The sequence below is a fragment of the Sarcophilus harrisii genome, chromosome 1 (assembly GCF_902635505.1).
Source record: "Sarcophilus harrisii chromosome 1, mSarHar1.11, whole genome shotgun sequence".
Classification (NCBI taxonomy): domain Eukaryota; kingdom Metazoa; phylum Chordata; class Mammalia; order Dasyuromorphia; family Dasyuridae; genus Sarcophilus; species Sarcophilus harrisii.
The window spans coordinates 313,301,068-313,323,432 of NC_045426.1; the positions used below are offsets into that span (position 1 = coordinate 313,301,068).

At 36.0% G+C, this 22,365-nt stretch overlaps 1 protein-coding gene across 1 annotated transcript in view; it reads left to right on the forward strand.

The window, feature by feature from the left end:
- Positions 1 to 308: 308 nt before the first annotated feature.
- COG7 (component of oligomeric golgi complex 7) overlaps positions 309 to 22,365 on the forward strand; it is a 60,334-nt gene continuing 38,277 nt past the window's right edge. Inside the window, exons 1-4 of the mRNA XM_031945330.1 lie at positions 309 to 619; positions 10,118 to 10,266; positions 16,151 to 16,267; positions 17,028 to 17,196. Of these exons, the coding sequence (XP_031801190.1) occupies positions 454 to 619; positions 10,118 to 10,266; positions 16,151 to 16,267; positions 17,028 to 17,196 (601 nt within the window). The 5' untranslated portion in view covers positions 309 to 453. The remainder of the gene's footprint in view (positions 620 to 10,117; positions 10,267 to 16,150; positions 16,268 to 17,027; positions 17,197 to 22,365) is intronic.

Here is a 22,365-nt window from a genome sequence, read left to right on the forward strand (position 1 = left end):
CGCGGCCCAGAGCCCCTGGTTCCGGGTGAGATAAAGAGAGCCTTGGGGCGGGGGGTAGGAGGACCGGGGGAGAAGCCTGGAGTGTGTGGAGGAAGGGAAGCGCTCTCCGTTGCTACGGAAACTTGCCAACCACTTCCGGTAAAATGGCTGCTCGTCACTGCGTTGCTGTGGGGTGTCCGGGGAAGCTGCACTTTGTGGAGTTTGGGGAAGAGTTTGCCGCTCTGCAGCCCAGCGGAGCATAGAGGATTCACAGGCCGTTCTGTGAGGGGAAGTCCCGCCTCCGAAGAGGGCCGTTTTCCGGGAGCGGCGGACGTCCAGGCTGCCCGCTTCTCCGGCTGTCACGGCTGCCCCCCGGGGACGGCAACAAGCGCCCGAGACTCGGGCCTCAGGCAGGGTGTCGTCGGTGCACCCCGCGGGCCTGGCAGTCTGGGGCCTTTGGCTCCGGGGAAAGCGATGGATTTCTCCAAGTTTCTGGCGGATGACTTCGAGGTGAAGGAATGGATCAATGGGGCCTTCAGAGCAGCGCCCAAGGAGGCCTCGGGGAAGGTAGACGGGCACGCCGCCACGCTGGTGATGAAGCTGCAGCTCTTCATCCAGGAAGTCAACAACGCCGTGGAGGGTGAGCGCCGGCCCGCCGCGGCGGTCCCTCGGGAGGGGGGGGGGGGGGGAGGGGGGAAGGGGAGAGGGGGGAGGGGCATAGCGGCTGGGCCGAGCGTCGGAATCCGGGCTAACTCTGATACCGTGGTGCATGCCGGGGGTGTGGGTGGTGACTTACTGGTTGTTGAGTCCGTGAGAGTAATCTTCCGGTCTTTCGGTGTCAAGCCATTAAGCACCTACTTTGTGTGCCGGCTTGGGGACGCAAAGAAAAGTTCCTAAGGCTCCCAGGCTTTGAAACAGCGTGCACAATAACTGTGGGCAGACAACATGTGTGCAAATTAAACCAGAAATAACAGCACAGGGAGGGCTCTGATACTGAGCAGGGTCAAGAAAGATTTCTTGAAGGAGTTAGGGAATGAGGAACCCTGAAGGCAGGGATAAGGAGAGAGAGCATGTTGGACAGCCAGTGAGAAACCTCAGGAGGTCAGGATGTGTTTGTAGAGAGGTTTTATTGAGTCGTTTCTAACCTATCTTACTCTTAATTATCTTGAGATGATTTAATTATCTTAAATTAGATAAGGGATTGGTTTGTTGTTTCCTTCTCCAGCTCATTTTATACATGAGGAAAGTGAGGCAAACAGTATTAAATGACAGTTAATACTAAGTTGGATTTTGAATTCAGGAATTCCAATGATCCTATTTGAGGGTATTCTTGGCAAAGATTCTAGTGTAGTTTGCTCTTTTCTTTTCCTGATAGGGAAACTGAGGCAAACAGGGTTAAGTGACTGGCTCAGGGTCATAATTAATTAGTGTCTGAGACTAGAACTTGGGAAGCTGACTCTTCCTAACTTCAGGTCTAGCACCTTAAACACTGTGCCACTTAGCTACCCTGTCTTTGATCTAGTCTTCTTATTCTTGGAAGCTTTGACTGTTAATGCAGCTCAAGATCACATTAGTTTTATCAGTTATATCAAACTTTTAATCCATTGAGTTTGAAGTCCATTAAGACCAATTCTAGACAGTTGGATAGTGAAATGGCTATTGGACCTGGCATCAGGAATACCTAAGGTTAGATTTTGCCTCAGGCACTTAGTAGCTGTGAGACCCTGTGCAAGTTACCTAACTGATTTTTGCCTCAGTTTCCTCATTTGCTAAATGGAGATAATTATAGCACTTACTCCCAGGGTTATTGTGAGAATCAGATGAAATAATAATTGTAAAGTGCCTGGCACATAGTAAGTATAATATAAATGTTAAAAACTAATTATTTTAAATTTCTGTCTGCTGAAATATCTCCCTGCAACGTCTCCTTGAAGTTCTCTAGAGAGGGTCAGATCTTACCAGAGAGAGAACCAACTCATCGTAAGGAAGCATCTTTCATTCCACAAAGAATTTTGATTGTTAAAAACATTTTCCTTAATCTAATTCTCTGAATTTTTTGCTCATTGTTTCTAGTTCTTTCTTCTGAGCCCAAACAATTCCTCTTCCACATGACATCCCTTTAAATACTTGATGGTTACCATAACATTTTAAAATTTTCCCTTTTCAGGCTAATTATCTCACCCAATCCTTATGTGGCAAGGTTTTAAAACCATTCTCCATTCTGGTTACCATACCTCAGTATACTATGATTTGTCAATGCATTTCCTAAAATGTAACACCTAGAAATTACTATAATATTCCAGATATAGTCGAAGCAAATTGGTTAAGCAGAACTATCACTTCCCCAATCCTGGATACTATGCCTTTCTTAATGTAGCTAAAAGTTTGTATTAGCTTTTTTTGGCCAAGCTTGCCATCCTTAAAAACTCATAGATCTTTTTCTGATTAAACATCTTCTATCGAAACCTTCTCCACTCACAACTTGCAAAGTTGATTATTTTTAGCCCAGAATAAGATCTTACATTTGCATTTGATAGGTCCCCTGTTATATGTGGCTTATTATTGTAGGCTTTTGAGTTGGTTTTATACATTGATTCTGTCATCAGTTGTGTTAGCTATCCCTGCCAATTTTGTTACATATGCATAAATGAAAAGCAATGGAAATCTTCCTCTGTACAGGGGTCCTCAAACTTTTTAAATAGGGGGGCCAGTTCACTGTCCCTCAGACTGTTGGAGGGCCAGACTATAGTAAAAACAAAAACTTTGTTTTGTGGGCCTTTAAATAAAGAAACTTCATAGCCCTGGGTGAGGGGGATAAACGTCCTCAGCTGCCGTATCTGGCCTGCAGGCCGTAGTTTGAGGACCCCTGCAGACTGACATAGATTCATTCAGGCCCATTGTCATTCATTTAGTTCTGAATCGTCTGACTAATTATGCTATCAATACATCTGGACTATTATGTTCAGTTTTGAATACTCCATTTTAGAAAGTGCATTGATAAAATGGAGAATCTCAAAAGGAGGACCAGGATGATGAATAAACAATTTGATTTCTCATAGAAAGATTGGTGAAGAAATTGGTAATGTTTTTCCTGATGAAGAAAAGACTTGGGCTAAGGGGTTTTATAGTTTTCTTCAAGTCCTTAAATGCTATCATGGAAGAAAGAAATGACTTGTGTACAACTCTTTAGCACTAGAAGGTAGAATTAAGAGTAAGATATTTGCTGCAAAGAGACAAGTTTAGATTTGAAGTCAAGGAAAATTTTTTTTTTAAATGAATAGAGCTATCTGAAAGTAAATTGGTTGACTTTAGATATGACTAGTTTCTACTCACTATAGGTTTTCAAGAAAATGACCTCTTGATGTATTTATTATACTGGGGATTATTTTTTTGGGAGGGGTAGGAGAGAACATCAGAGTAGATGTAAAAATCACAGGATCATAGATATAGAGCTGGAAAGGTCCTTAAAGATGATCTTGCCCACCCATTCTTTTGATGGATTAGGAAAATGAGATCCAGAATGATGAAAATGATTTGCTAAATCTAGAGGATTTGAACCTAAGGCCTCTGATCTCAATCAGTACTATTGAAGAACTTTGAATTTCCTTTGAAATTCAAAGATTCCATAAATTTCTTCCAAACCTAAGTGCCATTATAAGGGAAAATCTGAAGTTGGAGAAGACAAGATAATTAATGTTTACGAAGTTAGTTCAATCAGAGTGTAAAAAAGACTATGTAAAAGGCATTAGTAAGAGATATAATTGAAAATGTCAGTTGGAAACAGATTGTGGATAGCCCTGATGTCAAGATCAGGAGTTTGGCTTCTCTTGGAGGTTTTTGGGTGGTGAATCGATAAGATTTGTTATCTCTCATTTTAATTTGGAATTTTTTAAAAAATTAAATTTGCAAAAAAAATTTTCTTTTCCTAAGCAATTTGTTTTTTTTTTATAATTTTGATTTTTTTTTTACCTCTCTTTTGTTCATTTCTGTCCTGCCTGATCTTTTAAAAAAAAAAAAATTATATCTTAAAATCTACCTTCTCCTTCTGCCTCTCCTGCTCTTTATTCTCCCAATTGAGAAAGAAAACAAACCCTCTGTTAAAAAACATATACAGTCAAATAAAGCAAATCTTTATTTATTTAGTTTTGGTTTTCAGTATTTATTTTTGTAAGATTTTGAGGTCCAAATTTTTTTTCCCCCTCCTTTTTCTCTTCTCTTCCCAATATAGCAAGAGATCTGATATATGTTATACATGTACAATCAATTTAAACATATTTCCATATTATTTTGGGAAAGTGTGATGACCACATATTTAAAATCAGCCAGAGTCAGGAATTCAGGTTAGGGGAAAATCGTCGGTCTTTATTCTCAGTGAAGAAAGATCGGAGGTGAAAGAGAATGGGCAATAGCAATGTGTGTAGCTGAGTCAAGAAGCTAGCTAGACCAGCAGCCACACACACGACCAGCAGCTAGGAGCATAGAACCCAGGCCCAATCTCTCCCAGCTTCTCTTCCTGTCTCTCTGCCTCCACCCACCAGAATTGTCATTTCCTATACAACACATCAGGACTTGCACAGAGAGTGGACAGGGGCCATTCTTTATCCAAGCATGTATATTAATAGAGTATAGTCCAATTACTATTTAGCCTCATGTGCTTGGGACCTCAGTGCATCAACTCAAGCCTCAGCCCATTATAGGAAAGGAAAACCATAACAAAAACAAAGAACCATAAGAAAGAAAAAGAAAAAAAAAAAAAAAAAAAAAGGTGAAAATAGTATGCTTTGATCCACATTCAGTCTCTATAGTTCTCTCCTATCCCAAGTCTGTTGGAATTGTCTTGGATCATTGCATTGATGAGAAGAGCTAAATCTGTCGTAGTTGATCATCACATTATATTGCTATTATTGTATACAATGTTTTTCTGGTTTTACTCACTCCACTCAGCATCAGTTCCCTATAAGTCTTTGCAGGCTTTTCTGACATCAGCAATTTCTTATAGAACAATAATATTCCATTACCTTCATATGTCACAACTTGTTTAGCCATTCCCCAGTTGATGGGCATCTATTCATTTTCCAATTCCTTGCCAGTACAAAAATAACTGCTATAAACATCTTTGTATATGTGGGTCCTTTCCCCTCTTTTATGATCTCTTTGGGATACGGACCCAGTAATGGCACTGCTGGATCAAAGGATATACACAGTTGGGCATAGTTCCAAATTGTTCTCCAGAATGGTTGGATCAATTCACAACTCCACCAACAATGCATTAGTGTCACTTTTCCCACATCCTTTCCAACATTCATGATTATTTTTTTCTGTTATCTTAGGTAATTGGCTTTGAAATGCTGGTACTACAGAGTTGTAACCTTTGTAGCCCTATTAGCTCTTTGTTATTGCTGTCTGGGCAAATTTCCATAGTATGGAACTAGGATCTCCATGGCACTAAAAAGAAGGGGATGGGTGTTAAGGTGGATTTTGTTGTAAATATTTGTTCGGTCCATGGTCTGCAAGTGCAGCTTCGATGTTATTTTTGTGGGAGGTAAGAGAAGGGTGCTGAGTGAGCTCAGGGTCAGTGAGCATCAGATCATAATTTTTGCAATTTTTTTTAAACTTTTAAAATTTTGGGTATCCTAGACCATGGAGATAACTGAAGTTGCTTTATCTTTGGGGCATAATTTCTGTTGTGGAGAGGCTTCAGAGAAAAAGTCTAGTTCTCTCTCTCATTGCTCATGTGATCTACTTTTCCTTTTTTCCTTACTTTTGCTTTTTTTTAATCTTTAGTTTCTTGATTAATTTTTTTCAGAGATCATCTGGTCCAGACCTTTCATTTTTTTCATTTACTTAACTTTTTCTTCATCCTAATCCACTTTTTAATTGACACTATTGATTTATTTTTCATTTGAGATGCTCTCTCCTTTCTTGGTTTCTTCCATGGTATTCTTTCTATGTTCACTTCCTCCTACCTGACTGCTTCTTCACTGATAAATTTTTTTACCTACCACACTCGTAAGCATATCACTAGCTGGAGGAAGAGAACATTAAGTTGATTAATTAAGACATTAATTAATTAAAGAAATTAATTAATTAATTAAGATTAATTAAGTTAATTGATTATATTAAAATACAGTTATCAGGTTTTTTAAAAACAAGTTCACAAATGCCAGGTTGAGAATTTTTGTGCTAAGAAGTAAAAAAAAAAAAAAAATCATCATTTCTCAAGATCATTACATTTTAGGAGAGTGTGCTTCATTGGAATGAACTGTCTTGGGAGAAAGGGATTTTCCCCTTACAGAATGTCATCAGATAGAGGGTGGATAACCCCTAGTCACTTTTATTATAAAGAAGGTTCTTGTTCAGATGCAAGTTGGACTAGATGTCCTCTCAGGAACCTTCCAATACTGACATTCTTTAATTCTGTAGGTATGTCTATAAGCATGTGAGATGTGTCACTGAAATTGCAATATTTCATTTTTAATATGATTTCATACATGTATAAACTATATGAGATTGCTTGCCATTTTGGGGAGGGGAAAGAGAAGGGTGGAAGAAAAAGATGGAAATCAAAATCTTATAAAAGTAAATGTTGAAAACTATCTTCACAGATAATTGGAAAAGATAAAATACTATTAAGTAGAAAAAATATAAAATACCTAAATCAATAAGACATGTGATATTAAAAAAAAGAAAATGTAATATTTCAAAACATATCAAGTATGCCAAGTAGAGATATACATTCAACTTTAGACAAGTCCTCAATTCCTTCTTGTTCCTTTTTGGATACCACAAAAGTTCTGGAGTTTCATTAGTGTGGCTACCCACTCTACCACTGCAGATAACAATTCCTCTATACTTTAATATAAAGATTCCTCAAATTTTGGCCATACTGAGTTTGAGATGTCATATCTAGAATAAAATTTAAAGATGAGATTAAGAATGTACATTGGTGAATCATTAGGGTAAAGGTTATAATTGAGGTCATAGGAGTATATGACATATAGGAAAATATGAAATATAGGAAGAAGTATGAAATATAGGAGGAAGAGAGAAGAGCAAGAATAGCCCTTTGGAGTACTGTTTGACATGCAGTCAGTGTTATTTTTTCAGTGCATGCAAACATATATAGATGCTAGTACACCCCTCCAAGGTTGTCTTGTATCCCTTTTATATAATATTTTGTATATATCTATAGAAGTACATATATGTATATGATGAATATAACATGTGAACATCTATGTTGGAATGTAAAGTTCTTGAAGGCAGGGATTGTTTTCACCGTTTCTTTGTTTCTTCAGCACTTAGCACAGTCCCTGGTACATATTTAAGTTCATAATAAATATCTGCAAATTAATTGATTAATTGTTCTCTTTAGTATTAGAAAATATGGAGAAAATGAAATAGTATAGAACTGAGTAAGGCTCTTAAAAGAGGTGCCACTATACAAAAGAAAAGACATCAGAGATTTCCATTTTTAATTTTTTTTAGTCTTTTTAGCCCATGATAATAAATTGTCTAGACCAGTGACCAGTGACCCGTGATGTGAAATGGATCCCTGAAACTGCAAATTTACTTAGAAAACAAATTAACATTATCTGTGTTTCATTGTAATGACTGCAGCATATCAAAAGTCTGACTGAGATTGAAACAATTGAACAATAGCAATGCTTCATTGTATCTTTATTTTTTATAAATATTTCTCAATTATCTTTAATCCACTCTGGGCTGTACTCTGAGGGTCATTAAGACCTGCAGTCTCCAACCACTAAGGATCCCTTTTTCCCTTTTTTCCCTTCCCTGACTTGGCACCTTGTAAGAATCCTAACCCCATATAACGGATTGGAGAAAAGAGAGACTGAGAAAGGAATGCCAATTAGGAGGCTGTTTCATTAATCCAAATGGAAATAATTCGAGCCTAAACTAGCATGGATGTGAGAACAGAGAAAGCGGGTGTAAGAGATATTTTGGAATTAGAAATGAAGAAACTTAGCAACTGGTTGGATATTGGGGATATTCTCACACAATTAGTAGTAGTACTATTAGTATTTTCTAAATTAAGGACCAGGGTCTGACAACAAGTGATTTGTAATCTAGGAATCAAAGACTGGGGAATATGGTCTATCATGGAGCTTTTCTCCTATATTCTTGCATCTCTATCTTCCAATACTCCTCAACTTTGCCCCTTCCTTCACAATACAAGTTCCCTTGCCCCATTTCTGCACAGGAGTCCACTTTAAATGCTACCTGACCTCTACCAGCAGCAACTGCACAGCAACAGCCATTGGGAAAGTTCCTTTCTCACAATTTCTGTGGCCCCCTATACTGCCCCTATATCTCATGTCTAGAGCAGGGACACTTCAGAGGGCAGCAGTTGGAGAGATAAATGATTCACATATCTAACAAAGTCATTCCTTTATTCAGTAAGCTTTTTCTGATCTAGGATTATATATTTCTTCATCTTTATCCTATTTGTATTTTATAATGCACATAGTACAGTAGTAGACATAAATAATTCATAAATAAGTGAATATACCCATATAGTGTTTTGCTAAAAAAGGTATACAATTAAAAAACTTTGGAAACCATTTAGGCTAGATCAGAGTTTCTTAAACGGGGCTGGTAAAGTTATTTTTGAAACTATTTTGATAACAATAGTTCAATAATTTTTTTTTCTTTTGCAAAATGTATTTTATTTTATGCATTTAAAAACATTATTGTGAGAAGGGATCCAAAAGTTTTATCATACTGACAAAGGGGTCCATGATCCAAAAACAGTTAAGAACTCCTGGTCTAGATCATTGCCATTGCAAGTGAATATTTTAAATAGGAGCCATTTTTCTATTAGAATCATTCATTGAATTGCTTCTGAATATATTTTCAGCCTTTGGGAATGAAAATATTAAAAGCTGCAGCTCTTTGAAGTATAAATAGAAGAAAGTTATTTTTCCTCAGTTTCATTTGCCTTTGTCAACTAACATCTGACCATAAACTCTTTTTTAAAAGAATATCATTATTTATTTATTTTAAACAGAGAAAATATTTTTGACTTTCAAATTTGCCCTCTCTCTTCTGCTCATCCTTCAACCCACTGAGAAGGAAAGCAAAATATTACCAATTACACATGTGAAATCATGCAAAATATATTTCCTTATTAGTCCTGTGGCAATAAAAAAGCAAGAAAAATAAAGTGAGAAAATTATACTTCAAATTACACTCAGAATTCATCAATTCTGTCTAAATAGGGATAGCATTTTTTCATTATGAGTTCTTTGGAATTGTCTTAGATCATTGTGTTGATAGAGCAGCTAAGTCTTTTATAAACATAAGTTGTTTTTTTTTTTTTAAATAAGAGCTTTTTGTTTTCAAAATCTGTACAAAGATAGGTTTTCAATATTTGCCTTTATAAAACCCATTGTTCCACATTTTTCTCCCACCTTTTCCCCCACACTCTCCTCTACATAGCAAGTAATCCATTTTATATTAAGCATGTGCAATTCTTCTATATATATTTTCGCATTTATCATGCTACACAAGAAAAATCAGATCAAAAAGGGAAAAAACTGAGAAAGGAAAAAAAGTAAGCAAAATACAGCAATCAAAAAATGGTGAAAATATTGTATTGCTATCTAATTCAGTCCCCATAATCCTCTTTCTTAATGCAGATGGCTCTGTTTATCACAAGTCTGTTGGAATTGGCCTGAATTACCTCATTTGTTGAAAAGTCACATCCATTAGAGTTGATCATCACATAATCTTATTGTTGTGTACAATGTTCTTTTAGTTCTATTCACTTCATCAGTTCATATAAATCTCTCCAGGCCTTTCTGAAATCATCCTGCTGATCATTTCTTATAGAACAATAATATTTTGTAACATACATATGCCATAACTTATTCAGCTATTCTTCAGCTAATAGTCATACTCTGAGTTTCCATGAACTTAAACTCTTTGTGTTAGCATAATTGCTTTAAAATATCTATTGTAAACAGTCAAACATTTTAACCTGGTTAGCAAGTATTCTGTATCATTTTGGGATGTTTTAGTAAAGATTCTTATTTGTCTTTAGAGTTTTTAAGTTTTGTCTGCTTGTGGTAGCCAGTTTTTATCTACAGCTATATTGCTTCTTTGTTTCTTTCTACAGAAACCAGTCATCAGGCCCTCCAGAATATGCCTAAAGTTCTCCGAGATGTGGAAGCCCTTAAACAGGAGGCATCTTTCCTGAAGGAACAAATGATTCTTGTCAAGGAAGATATTAAAAAATTTGAACAGGATACAGCTCAGTCAATGCAGGTATTCATAGAATCATAGAAATAAATGTAGAATTAGAAAATAGTCCAACTCTTTAATTTTACAAATGAGAAAACCAAAGCTCTGATAGATGAGCTAACTTACCCAGGGTCACACATTTGGCAGAGCTGGGACCAGAACTGATCTCTCCTAAATCCCAAGCTAGTTTTCTTTCTACTCTGTTTCACCTTAAAAAATGTAAAATACTATAAAAGATAGAGAGAGATGATATTTCTTTTCAGTACAATAAATGAATAAGATCTCCCAGCTTTGGAAAAGAGTACATTGTTATGTTTTGTCAGTGATGCTAATGAAATCTGGTATTTTGATGCCTTGGATAGGTGACAGTTTAAGATGATCCATTCCTTTATATTAGATAAAACAAGGCATTCTGGGCATAGCACAATAAGGTAGTAGGAAAAATGTTGAATTCACAATCCAGAGATTTGACTTAGAATAATTGTGTTATGCCTTACCTACTCACATTAACTCTCTTCATTCTTCCCCAATCTTTGCTTTTTTGTTCCATTCTTTGATAAAAAAAAAATGGGTACCTATTCTTATCAGAGTTAATCCCTATACTTGTGATTTTTATTCTAATCCCTGCCTGTCTCATCTAGGAGTTTCCCCTTTGAACACCCATCCCCTCTCTTTGTCTCATCTTCAATCTTTTCTTATTAATTCAGTACTTCTCTGTTGCTTAAATATATGTCCAGGTCTCTCCCCATCTTTAAAAACTTGTTTAACCCTGACATTCCTGAAACACTATTGTCTTGTAGCTTTTTTTCCCTTTTGTAGCCAACCTCCTAGAAAAGGGTTTTTTATGGTCATTGTTTCTATTTTCTTACCTCCTACTTCCTTTTTAGTTCCTTGAATTCTGCCTTCCAATTCCAGCATTGAAATGAAACTGCTTTCTCTAAGATTATTGGTAGTTTCTTAATTACCAAATCTGATAACTTTTTTCTCTTTCTTCATTCTACTTGATTTCTCTGAAACTTTTGATACTGTTGGCTTTCCCCTTCTTCTGGAGGGTCTCTCTTTTTTTTGTTTCCATAACACTTCTTTTTTTTTTTTTTTCCTCAATAGTAGTTTATTTGTCCAAATATATGTAAAGATAGTTTTCAACATTTGTTTTATAAGATTTTGTGTTCCAAATTTTGTTTCCCTCCCTTCCTTCCTTTCCTCCCCCTCCCCAAGGCAGCAAGCAATCTTAATATTGGTTATACATATATAATCCTTTTAAACATATTTTAAACATACTGTCATGTTGTGCAAGAAAAATCAGACCAAAAGGGGAGAAAAAAACACAAGAAAGAAAAAGCAAACAAAACAAAAGAATAAGGTGAAAATACTATGCTTCAATCCACATTCAGTCTCCATAGTTCTGTTCTTTCTCTCTCTGAATGTGACATTTTCCATCCCAAGTTTATTGGAATTGTTTTGGATCACTGAATTGCTGGGAAGAACTAAATCTATTATAGTCAATCATCATATAATCTTGCTGTTATTGTGTACAATGTTCTCACTTCACTCAGCATCAGTCTTTCCAGGCTTTTCTAAGATCAGCCTGCTCATCATTCATATAGAACAATAATATTCCATAACATTCATATACCATAACTTATTCAGCCATTCCCCAATTCATCTGCATCCATTCAATTTCTAGTTCCTTGACACTATAAAAAGAGCTGCTACAAACATTTTTGTACGTGTGGCTCCCTTTCACTTTTTTATGATCTCTTTGGGATACAGATCTTACTGGATCAAAAAGTATGCAGTTTTATAGCCGGAGCTGTCCACAACTTTACCAACAATGCATTAATGTCCTGGTTTTCCCATATACCTTCCAACATTCATCATTTTCTTTTCCTGTTATCTTAACCAACCTGATAGATGTGAAGTGATACTTTAGAATTTTCTTAATTTGCATTTCTCTGACCAATAGTGATTTAGATCATTTTAAATGCCATGACTAACTATAACCATAACATAATAAAACCATGACTATAAATGACTTTTAATTTCTTCATCTGAAAAGTGTCTGTTCATATCCTTTGATCATTCATCAATTGGAAAATGACTTGTATTCTTATAAATTTGACTCAGTTCTCTATATATTTTAGAAATATTTTTATCAGAAACACTGGATGTAAAATTTTTTCCCCAGCTTTCTGCTTCCATTCTAATCTTGGTTGCATTGATTTTGTTTGGGCAAAACCATTTTAATTTAATGTAATTAAAATTATCCCTTTTGCATTTCATAATGTTCTCTAGTTCTTCTTTGGCCATAAAGTCTTCCCTTCTCCAAAGATCTGACAGGTAGACTATTCTTTGTTCTTCTAATTTGCTTATGGTATCACCTTTTTATGTCTACATCATGATTCTGTTTTGACCTTATCTTGGTATAAGGTGTGAGATGTTGGTCTATACCAACTTTCTGTCACATTATTTTCCAATTTTCCCAGCAATTTTTATTAAATAGTAAGTTCTTATCTGTGGATAAGTTGGAGTATTTGGTTTATCAAATAGTAGATGTGACTATTGGATCTTGTGTACCTAACCTATTCCACTGATCCACCATTCTGTTTCTTAGTCAGTAGCAAATGGTGTAACCCTACTCTTTCTTCATTCTCCTCCAACTGTCTTACTTACTCATAATTGTTGTCACCATAAATATTTGTCCTGAAATTTCTTCTCTTGTCTTTGTTCTTAGTGATCTTATCTGCTCCATTGTGTTTAGATATCTTTTTGTAGATAATTATCAGATTTTTATATGTAGTCCTCATCTTTCTCTCCTGAATTCCAGTACTATATTATAAATTGCTTGCTAGAAGATTCTATCTGTATCTAGGTACTGTAGATATCTTAAACTCCGAATGTATAATATAGAACTCATTATGTTTTTTCCAAATCTGTTTCTCTTCCAAACTTCTCTATTTTTTGTGGACGGTACCACTATTCTTAAAGTCTTCCAGGTTTACAGTCTCAGAATCCCCATGAACCCTTGACTCTCCCATCTCCATTCAGTTTCTAAAGCTTGTCAATTTTATCCCATATCATCTTTTGTGTCACTGAAGCAGAGATGGGAGGTAGCATATCCCAGGTGGGTCAGACCTGCCACCATCTTGACCACCATCTTTTCTTACACCTCAATGGAGTCATCTCAGGACACTGAACCCAAGGGCCTTGGAAGTTCCAGTTTCCCACAAACCACAGTCTTTGCTTTCAGCCTGGACCTCTTAGCTATCATGTCACTTTGAGGGGAATAGTCACATTGAAGAAGGAACTCATCTTCATTGCTATCACCACCACCTGTGATGGCAAATTGCCATTATTGGAAGGATAAACCCAATATCCTCAGGAATAACACTGTCTCCAGAATTCTGATCCTACTTCCATCCCTCATTGTTATCATCCCGGGAAACAACTCATGTGGGGAGAGTTTATGGCAACTGCTTCTGCAAATGCTGAGGTCTTTAGCTCCTAAGCAGCAACAGTTATTGAAGACACAGAAGAGAACCTTCTTGCCACCAAAGGCCTTGCCACTGTAACATGATTCACCATCACATACAGATATGATTTTTCAAGAGAAAAGTAATGAAAAAAAATGCAATGCCATTTATTTTATCCTTCACACTAAGGAATATGGGACCTTTCCATTTGACTTGACCAAAACTTCTCTTATATGTTGTTTCTCCTTTAGAATTTGAGTTCTTTGAGAGGGGGAACTGTCAGGGATTTTCTCTTTGTTTCACCAGTACTCAGCACATAGTAAGTATTTAATAAGGTACGTGGGATGTCTAGGGAAGACTAGCATCTCTGGTATAAGGGCTTGGTGAACCCTTTTCAGGGCTGCTCATCCAACTTTGGTCTTTGTCAGTACAGGCAGGCTAAATCAGGTTGAGGGTAACTGACAGGCCTCACATCTGTTGTTGGGTTAAGGCAATGCCACCTCAAGCATGTGAAGATTTCCTCTAGTAGAATGAGTGGATGAGAGCAATGGCCACAGAGGTGCTGAAGCAGGTGCATACTTAAAACTTAGTTAGACATCAAAGACACAAGGTCATCCCAGGCATCCTGGGCTGTCATCAGTCATATTGACTTTTGGTTCATCACTGAACTTTGATGATTCTGGAAGGGAGTGAGGTTGATGATTCTGCAACTCTGCCTCACTTAAATCCATTTCATGCTTAAGACAAGACATAGCTGTGTGATGTCATTGGTACTCTTCAAAAAATGAAACACAAACAACAAATTTTGTCCTCATTCATACCTTTAACACTTCTTGCCTAGTCTATTACAATAGAGTTCTGGTTTGATTTCTTCAGTTTCTCTCCTCTGTGATCCATTTTCCACTGAACTATCAAAGATATTCCTAAAATACAGATCTAAGGATATCAATCCTCTTGTTTCCCAAGTCTTCAGTAGCTTCTTATTGCTTCTTGGATAAATGCAGACTCCTTTTTCATTTAAAGCTTTATATGATCTGGCAGGTGCTGGGTGATTTTTTTAAAATTTTAAATAAAAAAAAATTGTCATTGGTATTATGAAAGGAATTCCTACATTTTCTGGGCGCTTGGATCAAAAAATTGCTAAATTGTCTCAACTATAAGATTCTATGATTCTTTTTTGAAATAGGAATCCATTGTAGATTTTTTTATTTTGAAGAATGTAAGATTCTCCTTATTTACCATGTTTATTGGATTGAAAGAATTATTTCATTTGTTTCATTCTTTTAAACTTTTCTTTAGTGTAATTCTGATAAATTGTACATTTTCTCCTTAGGTTTTTATTTCTTGGAATATTCTGACTTTGGCTGAACCTTGGCATGCATGAAAAAAAGCTGGTCTTGGTAGTAGCTTTTGGTTTTAGAATTGCCAGATTCTGGAAAGGGAGATCGATGTGAGAAAACCTATGATTAACTCAGTCTCAAGAGACATTCCTTCTGATCATTCCAGTGTAGTATAATAAAAAGCTCTGAACTTTGAGTCAGAGAAACTTAGATTTAAGTCCTGGTTCGGACACTTGCTATATATGATGAGCAAGTCTTTTTTTTTTTTTTTTTTTTGATAGCTTTTTATTTACAAGATATATGCATGGGTAATTTTTCAGCATTGACAATTGCAATACCTTTTTTTTTTTTTTTTAATATCTTTTGTTCCAATTTTTCCCCTCCTTTCTCCCATTTCCTCCCCTAGATGGCAGGTAGACTAATACATGTTAAATATGTTAAAGTATATGTTAAATACAATACATGTATACATTTCTGTACAGTTATTTGAGCAAGTCTTTTAACATATGTCTCAGTTTCCTTCTCTGTGAAAAAATGGAGATAACATTTGCCCTACATGAAAAAGCCTCCATTAGTTTATGAACAAACATGTTGTGAACTATAAAGAGCTCTCTAAGTAAGGGGAGTCGTTATATTTGATCCCTGAACATTTTTTTTGGAGTTGTGGAATGGTATCTGTTTATGTGGCCTCTTTGGATTTGCCAGATGCTTTATGTCTGTTATCCCAAAGGCTCATGCCTGAAATAGGAAGCCCTGATAAACTTCTTGACCAATGGATGTATGGCCTTCGTGCAAAGGCTTCTGGAGCAGAGTCCACTCTCTTCTGGGGCAGCTCACTCAACCTCTGCCCATCTGTCACAGGTAGAAAGTTTTTCCTAACATAGACCTTATATTGTCCATTTTTCTACTTCTACTCATTACTCTTAGTTCCCTTTTGGGCTCGGGGAAAGAACATCTAATTTACAAGTGAGAAAAATGAAGGCCAAAGAGCTTGTTACTTTGTTATAGTGGACAAATATGAAATAGTCTCTGATCTAAAGGAGTTTATATACCAAGTCACTTTCTTTAGTTTACTTTCTATTCTTTCTGTTTTAGGTACTGGTGGAGATTGACCAAGTGAAATCCAGAATGCAACTTGCTGCAGAATCTCTTCAAGAAGCAGATAAGTGGAGCACTTTGAGTGCAGATATTGAAGAAACATTTAAAACACAAGTAAGTTATTTGTGGGAGGGGTTATTTGAAATATTGTAGGGAAAAACCTAACCTAGAGAGATAAGAAACCTGGGGAAATCAAATGGAAAAGGATGGGACTATCAAAGCTTAATAATACCAGTTAGTGGATTATAGGGGTATGTGGAAACATAGAAAAAGGAAAATTTGTAACTGTATGGGGTAATTCTACTTCCCCCTCTTTCCTTACTGTCTTGACATTGGACATAAGTTTTCTTGGGGAAGTCCAAATAAAATCTTTATAGAAGGAGCAAGCTGGAGTCATCATGCTTTCAGTCTCTTCCCATATCAGTGCCTATTCCATGATTAGTGTAGGTGAAACTTAATTTTAATATCTAGAAGCAGCATATATGATTTAATTCTTTATTATATGAATATAAGAGAGGAGAGGTTTGGAACTGCTTTATGAATTTGCTTTAAGATGTGTGACACTGAGCACAGTGCCTTGTATGTAGCCAGTATGTAACATATGATATAAATGATGTTAAATATTGATATAGTTAGGCTCTATTTACTATGATTTTAAAACATAATCACATTTACCCCTGGGACTAATTTTTTCTTTGTTTTTTGGATGCAGTCAGGTAAGTCATACATCTCCTTTATTATTTGTGTAGAATGTTTACACATTTTATAGACATTGCTTACTTCTTTGACTTGAATGTAGTTACATAGCTTGAAATTCATAACTTTGGAGAACATAAGTTTTTATTAATGACTATCCCATCTGATTTTGTTGAAGGATGTGGCTGTGATTTCCGCTAAATTAACCAGTATGCAGAACAGTTTGACCATGCTTGTAGATACACCAGATTACTCAGATAAATGTGTGCACCTTGAGGCACTGAAGAACAGGCTTGAGGCCATGGCCAGTCCACAAATAGTGGCTGCATTCAATTCTCAGTCTGTAGGTGAGTGCAAGTCTTTTCTGTTTCTATGTCCATTTCTTCCCAAAGAGAAGACGTTGTGCCTACCTGCCTGATCCTTACTGAGAATGTTGTCAATCTGAATCAGGATAATGGATTTTAAAACTAGATTTAAAACATTTTTTTCTTTTATAGTATTTTATTTTTCCAAATACTTGCAAAAATAGTTTTCAGCATTCACCTTTGCAAAACCCTGCAAAAATCTTTCTTCCTCTCTTTCCCCCTCCTCCCCCAGAAAGCAAGCAATCCAATATAGGTTACACATGTACAGTTCTTCTAAACATATTTCCATGTTCATCATGCTGTGCAATAAAAATCAGATCTAAAGGAAAAATACTTGAGAAAGAAAAAAAAAAATCCAAGCAAACAAACAACAACAAAAAAAGGTGAAAATAATATGTTTTGATCCACATTTAGTCTCCATGTTTTTCTCCTGGATGTGGATGGCACTTTGCAGGACAAGTCTGTTGGAATTACCTTGAATCACATCATTGTTGAAAAGAGCCAAGTCCATCACAGTTAATCATCACATAATCTTGTTATTGTGTGCAGTATTTTCTTGTTCTATTCATTACTTAGCATGTAAATCTTTCCAGGCTTTTTTTTTTTTTTTTTTTTTTTTTAAATTTTATAAAGTTTTTTATTTTCAAAACTTGCCTAGATAGTTTTTAACATTCACCCTTGCAAAACCTTGTGTTCCAAATGTTTTTTCTCCTTCCTTTCCCCCTACTCCCTCTCCTAGGTGGCAAGTAATCCAATATAAACATGTGCAATTCTTCTATACATTTTCCCACAATTATCATGCTGCACAAGAAAAATCAGATCATAAGAAAACAAAATGAAAGCAAACAAAAAAGTGAAAATAGCCCACACAGTACTCTCTCTGGGTTTAGGTGGCTCTCTCTATCACAAGGTCATTGGAACTGGCCAGCCTTTTCTGAAATCAGTTTGCCCATCATTTCTTATTGAACAATAATATTCCATTACATTCATATGCCATAACTTAATCAGCCATTTCCAATTGGTGGACATTCATTCAATTTCCAGTTCCTTGCCACTACAAAATTTTTGTATGTGTAGATCCTTTTCCCTCTCCCCAATTACACTTATTACCATTTTTTTTTTATATTTGTTTTTAAAACTTTGAGTTTTAGATTCTCTCCCTTATCTCTACCCACAGCCTCCATTAGGAAAGCAAGTGTAAAGTTATGCAAAATATTTCCATAAAAGTCATGTTGGGAAAGAAAAACATGGATCTCCTCCTCCCTCCTCTTCCTCCCCCCCAAAAACCCTCAAGAAAAATAAAATTTAAAAAATACACTTCAATCTGTATTGTCACAATCAGTTCTTTCCCTGGGTATGGATAAGATTTTTCATCATACTGTGAATCATGGATAGTATGCGAATAATTGTGGATCATTGTCCTGCTGAGAATAGCAATAGTTGACCGTCACACAACATTGCTATTACTTTGTACACAGTACTTTTCACTTTTCTTGAATTCATGGAGGACTTTCCATGTTTTTCTGAGAGCATACTAATCATTTCCCATAGAACAATTCCATAATAATCACATACCACAATTTATTTAGCCATTCCTCAATTGATTAGCATTTCTTTATTTTCCAATTTTTTGCCCTGAGAAGAGAGCTGCCTAGTAGTGGTATTAGGTCAAAAAAAGATGTGATGACTCTTTGGGCATAGTTCGTATCTTTTGCTCATTTATCAATTGTTAGCCCCTTCACTGAAGTGACTGGCCCATGGTCACATGGCAGTGCTGAGCCTCAAGCCTATCTGGAAGGCCAGTCTTCTTCCCCCTGCACTGTGCTATCTTTCCCAATTCTTTCAATATTGAGTTTCATGAGAAACTACTCATGAAATCACTGTGGGGGATGCTGTTTAACTATTCAGAGATTGCTCTGGTTACTGGGGTACATCATATATAACATACATACATACATATATACATACATGCAGGCTGCTTCCTAAGCCTGGAATACACATCCTCTTCTTCCTTGCCTTTCAGTTTCCTAATTTTCCTTCCTGTATTAGTTCAGGTACTACCTTCTCTTTGTAATCTTCTTCAATCTCTCCAGCTGTTTGAGTTCTCTGCTTCCAATATTTCTGGAGCACTTTCTCTGATCTCACTTTTGCCCCTACACTTATTCTGGACAACTAGGCAGTATCTTCCCTCTTCCTTATTGTCCAAAGCATTCAGGTACTGAGTATGGTCATTTCTGCTATATTTAACATTCATTCTTTTATTCATGGGATCAAAAGGTCATAGATTTAGAGCTGGAAGGGATAGTAGAGGCCACCAGGCCCAAAACTTTCATTTGACACATGAAGACACTGAGGTACCAAGTAACTTGCTCAAGGTCTCATCTGAAGTATGATTTGAATTCTTGTCTTCCAAACTCCAAGCCTGCTGCCCTAAGTTTGGTGTTACATTGCCTCTCATTAAATAGAAAATATTTATTAAATACTGTTCATCTTTTTTTTTTTTTTTTTTTTTTTTTTTGATACTGTCACCTCTTTCTTTCAGGTTCTCACGAGCTCTTGCTAGGCTTTAGTAATAGCCTTGTAACTGGCTTTTTATTCCAGTTTGTTTCCTCTCTAATGTATCATCTTTTTGAAACTGTCCCCAAAGTCTTGCTAAGGCACATGTCTGACGGGGTCACTTTTCTGCTCAAAAGCCTTCAATGCCTCCCACATATATAGGGGACATCTAAAATTCTCTTAGCATTAAAAATTGTGTCCAAGGTTATTTCACAATACTGCTTTCCTCACTCTACATTCTACAAACTAGATTCCAAGCTATTTCAATCACATTAGTGATTTAGGACTTCCTTTTTCTACACCCAGAGTACATTCCCACTTCTTTTCTTCCTTCAAGATCCAGTTCCATAAAGTCTTTCCTGGACCTCAAATTGAAAGTGATTTCTCTCTCAAACTTTCCTAGAGCACTTTGTCTAGATTTCTCTTTCTGTCTACCACATCCTATCATCCTTTCTTACCTTTCGAGTTCCTTCAGTGCAAGGGATGCTATATTTTTTTTTAGTGTACCTAACAGAGTACTTTGCATTTGTAGTACTTAATAAATGTTTGCTTAGTTTTACTTAATTAAAAAAGAGTTTATCCTTTGTCATGATGAGCTTAGAAAACCTTAAAAAACTGAAACATTTCCATATAAAAGGAATAACAGAAAAAGACTATTGTATATATGAAACTGAATCTTGTGTACAGCTGCTTTTTGTTTGTTAAAAAGTATATACTAAAGTCGTCATGTTAGTTCCAAAAACTCTTTCTTTGCCTATTTTAGTTTAAACCAATTTCCTACCTGCATTGAATATTTTAAAATGCTTCATTGATAGTATTTTTTCCTTTCTCCCTCCTTTCCTTCTTTTGTCCTTTCTTCTTTCTTTCTACCCTTTTTCCTTCCTTCTTTTCTTGCTGGCCCTAAATGCAATGGGCAAACCTTTGGGAGAGAAGGGAGGGGCTAGAATTAGAGGACGAGATTATGTATTTGGTTTCTGTTCTTAACATCCAAGAAATGCCGTTTTCCTTATTGGAAAATATTTGCCTATCTCAGGCATGAGATGAAGCGTCATAATTATTTTAATTTGCATATTTATTATTATTTGTGATTTTGAAGAAGAGTTCACCTTAGCATGCAAGTGGTCCATAACCTCAATTCAGATAAAAATGTATTTAATGTGTTGATATATTAATAAGAAAAAATAAAAACACAAACCTATGATTTTCTAAGTCAGTATAGGTTCACAGTGATCCTTATGTTTTGTTTAGTGGCCCTCATTTATATATTTCCTGTTGGAGAAATATTCTTGTTCTTATATGTTTGAATCAGTTCCATATATATTTTGGATATCAGGTCTTTATCAGAGAAATTTGCTAAAAAAAAAAAAATTCTCCCTCTCTTCCCCTCTAGGTTATTGTTTTTTTTCTAATTTTAACTGCATTGATTTTATTTGTGCAAAACCTTTTCACAGAGTTTTCCACCTTATTTCCAGTGATACAGCTTACCTCTGGTTCAATTAAGTTTTCCTCTATTTAGTGTTGTGAAGGATATTCCCTTCCAATTGAATTCATTTTAAAAGGACTAATAAGTAGGTAACATTTAGTAGAATCAACGTATGTTGATTCTGGCTGAGTAATGCCAGCAGGTGGTGCTATACACAGGGCTATACTTTCATTGTTCTTTAGCAATTTAATTATATGTTGGAAAGCAGCTGTCATATTTCCTCTTTTTGTTAATCTTGCATGAAATAAGTCAGAATCATCTTTAAAAAAAGATGTGAAGATATCGAAGAGTGCATGCTCTATTTGGAATAATGATATTTACAGTATGATCATTATTCTTGAGAATAGGAGAATACATAGAACACAACTTTTAAAAAATTCTGTTGATATTGGCAGTTTCACAGAATGAAGAGGGCTTTAACTAGAAACTGAATTTCCTTTTTTTTTTTTTTTTAATAGCCTTTTATTTATAGGATATATGCATGGGTAACTTTACAGCATTAACAATTGCCAAACCTCTTGTTCCGGTTTTTCACCTCTTACCTCCCACCCCCTCCCCCAGATGGCAGGATGACCAGTAGATGTTAAGTACATTAAAATATAAATTAGATACACAATAAATATACATGACCAAAACGTTATTTTGCTGTACAAAAAGAATCAGACTCTGAAATATTGTACAATTAGCTTGTGAAGGAAATCAAAAATGCAGGTGGGCATAAATATAGGGATCGGGAGTTCAATGTAATGGTTTTTAGTCATCACCCAGAGTTCTTTCTCTGGGCGCAGCTGATTCAGTTTATTACTGCTCCATTGGAAATGATTTGGTTGATCTCGGTGCTGAGGATGGCCTGGTCCATCAGAACTGGTCATCATATAGTATTGTTGTTGAAGTATATAATGATCTCCTGGTCCTGCTCATTTCACTCAGCATCAGTTCGTGTAAGTCCCTCCAGGCCTTTCTGAAATCATCCTGTTGGTCATTTCTTACAGAACAGTAATATTCCATAATATTCATATACCACAATTTATTCAGCCATTCTCCAACTGATGGACATCCATTAGAAACTGAATTTCCTAAGATGGAATTTTCCAAGTCACCACTGATCATTA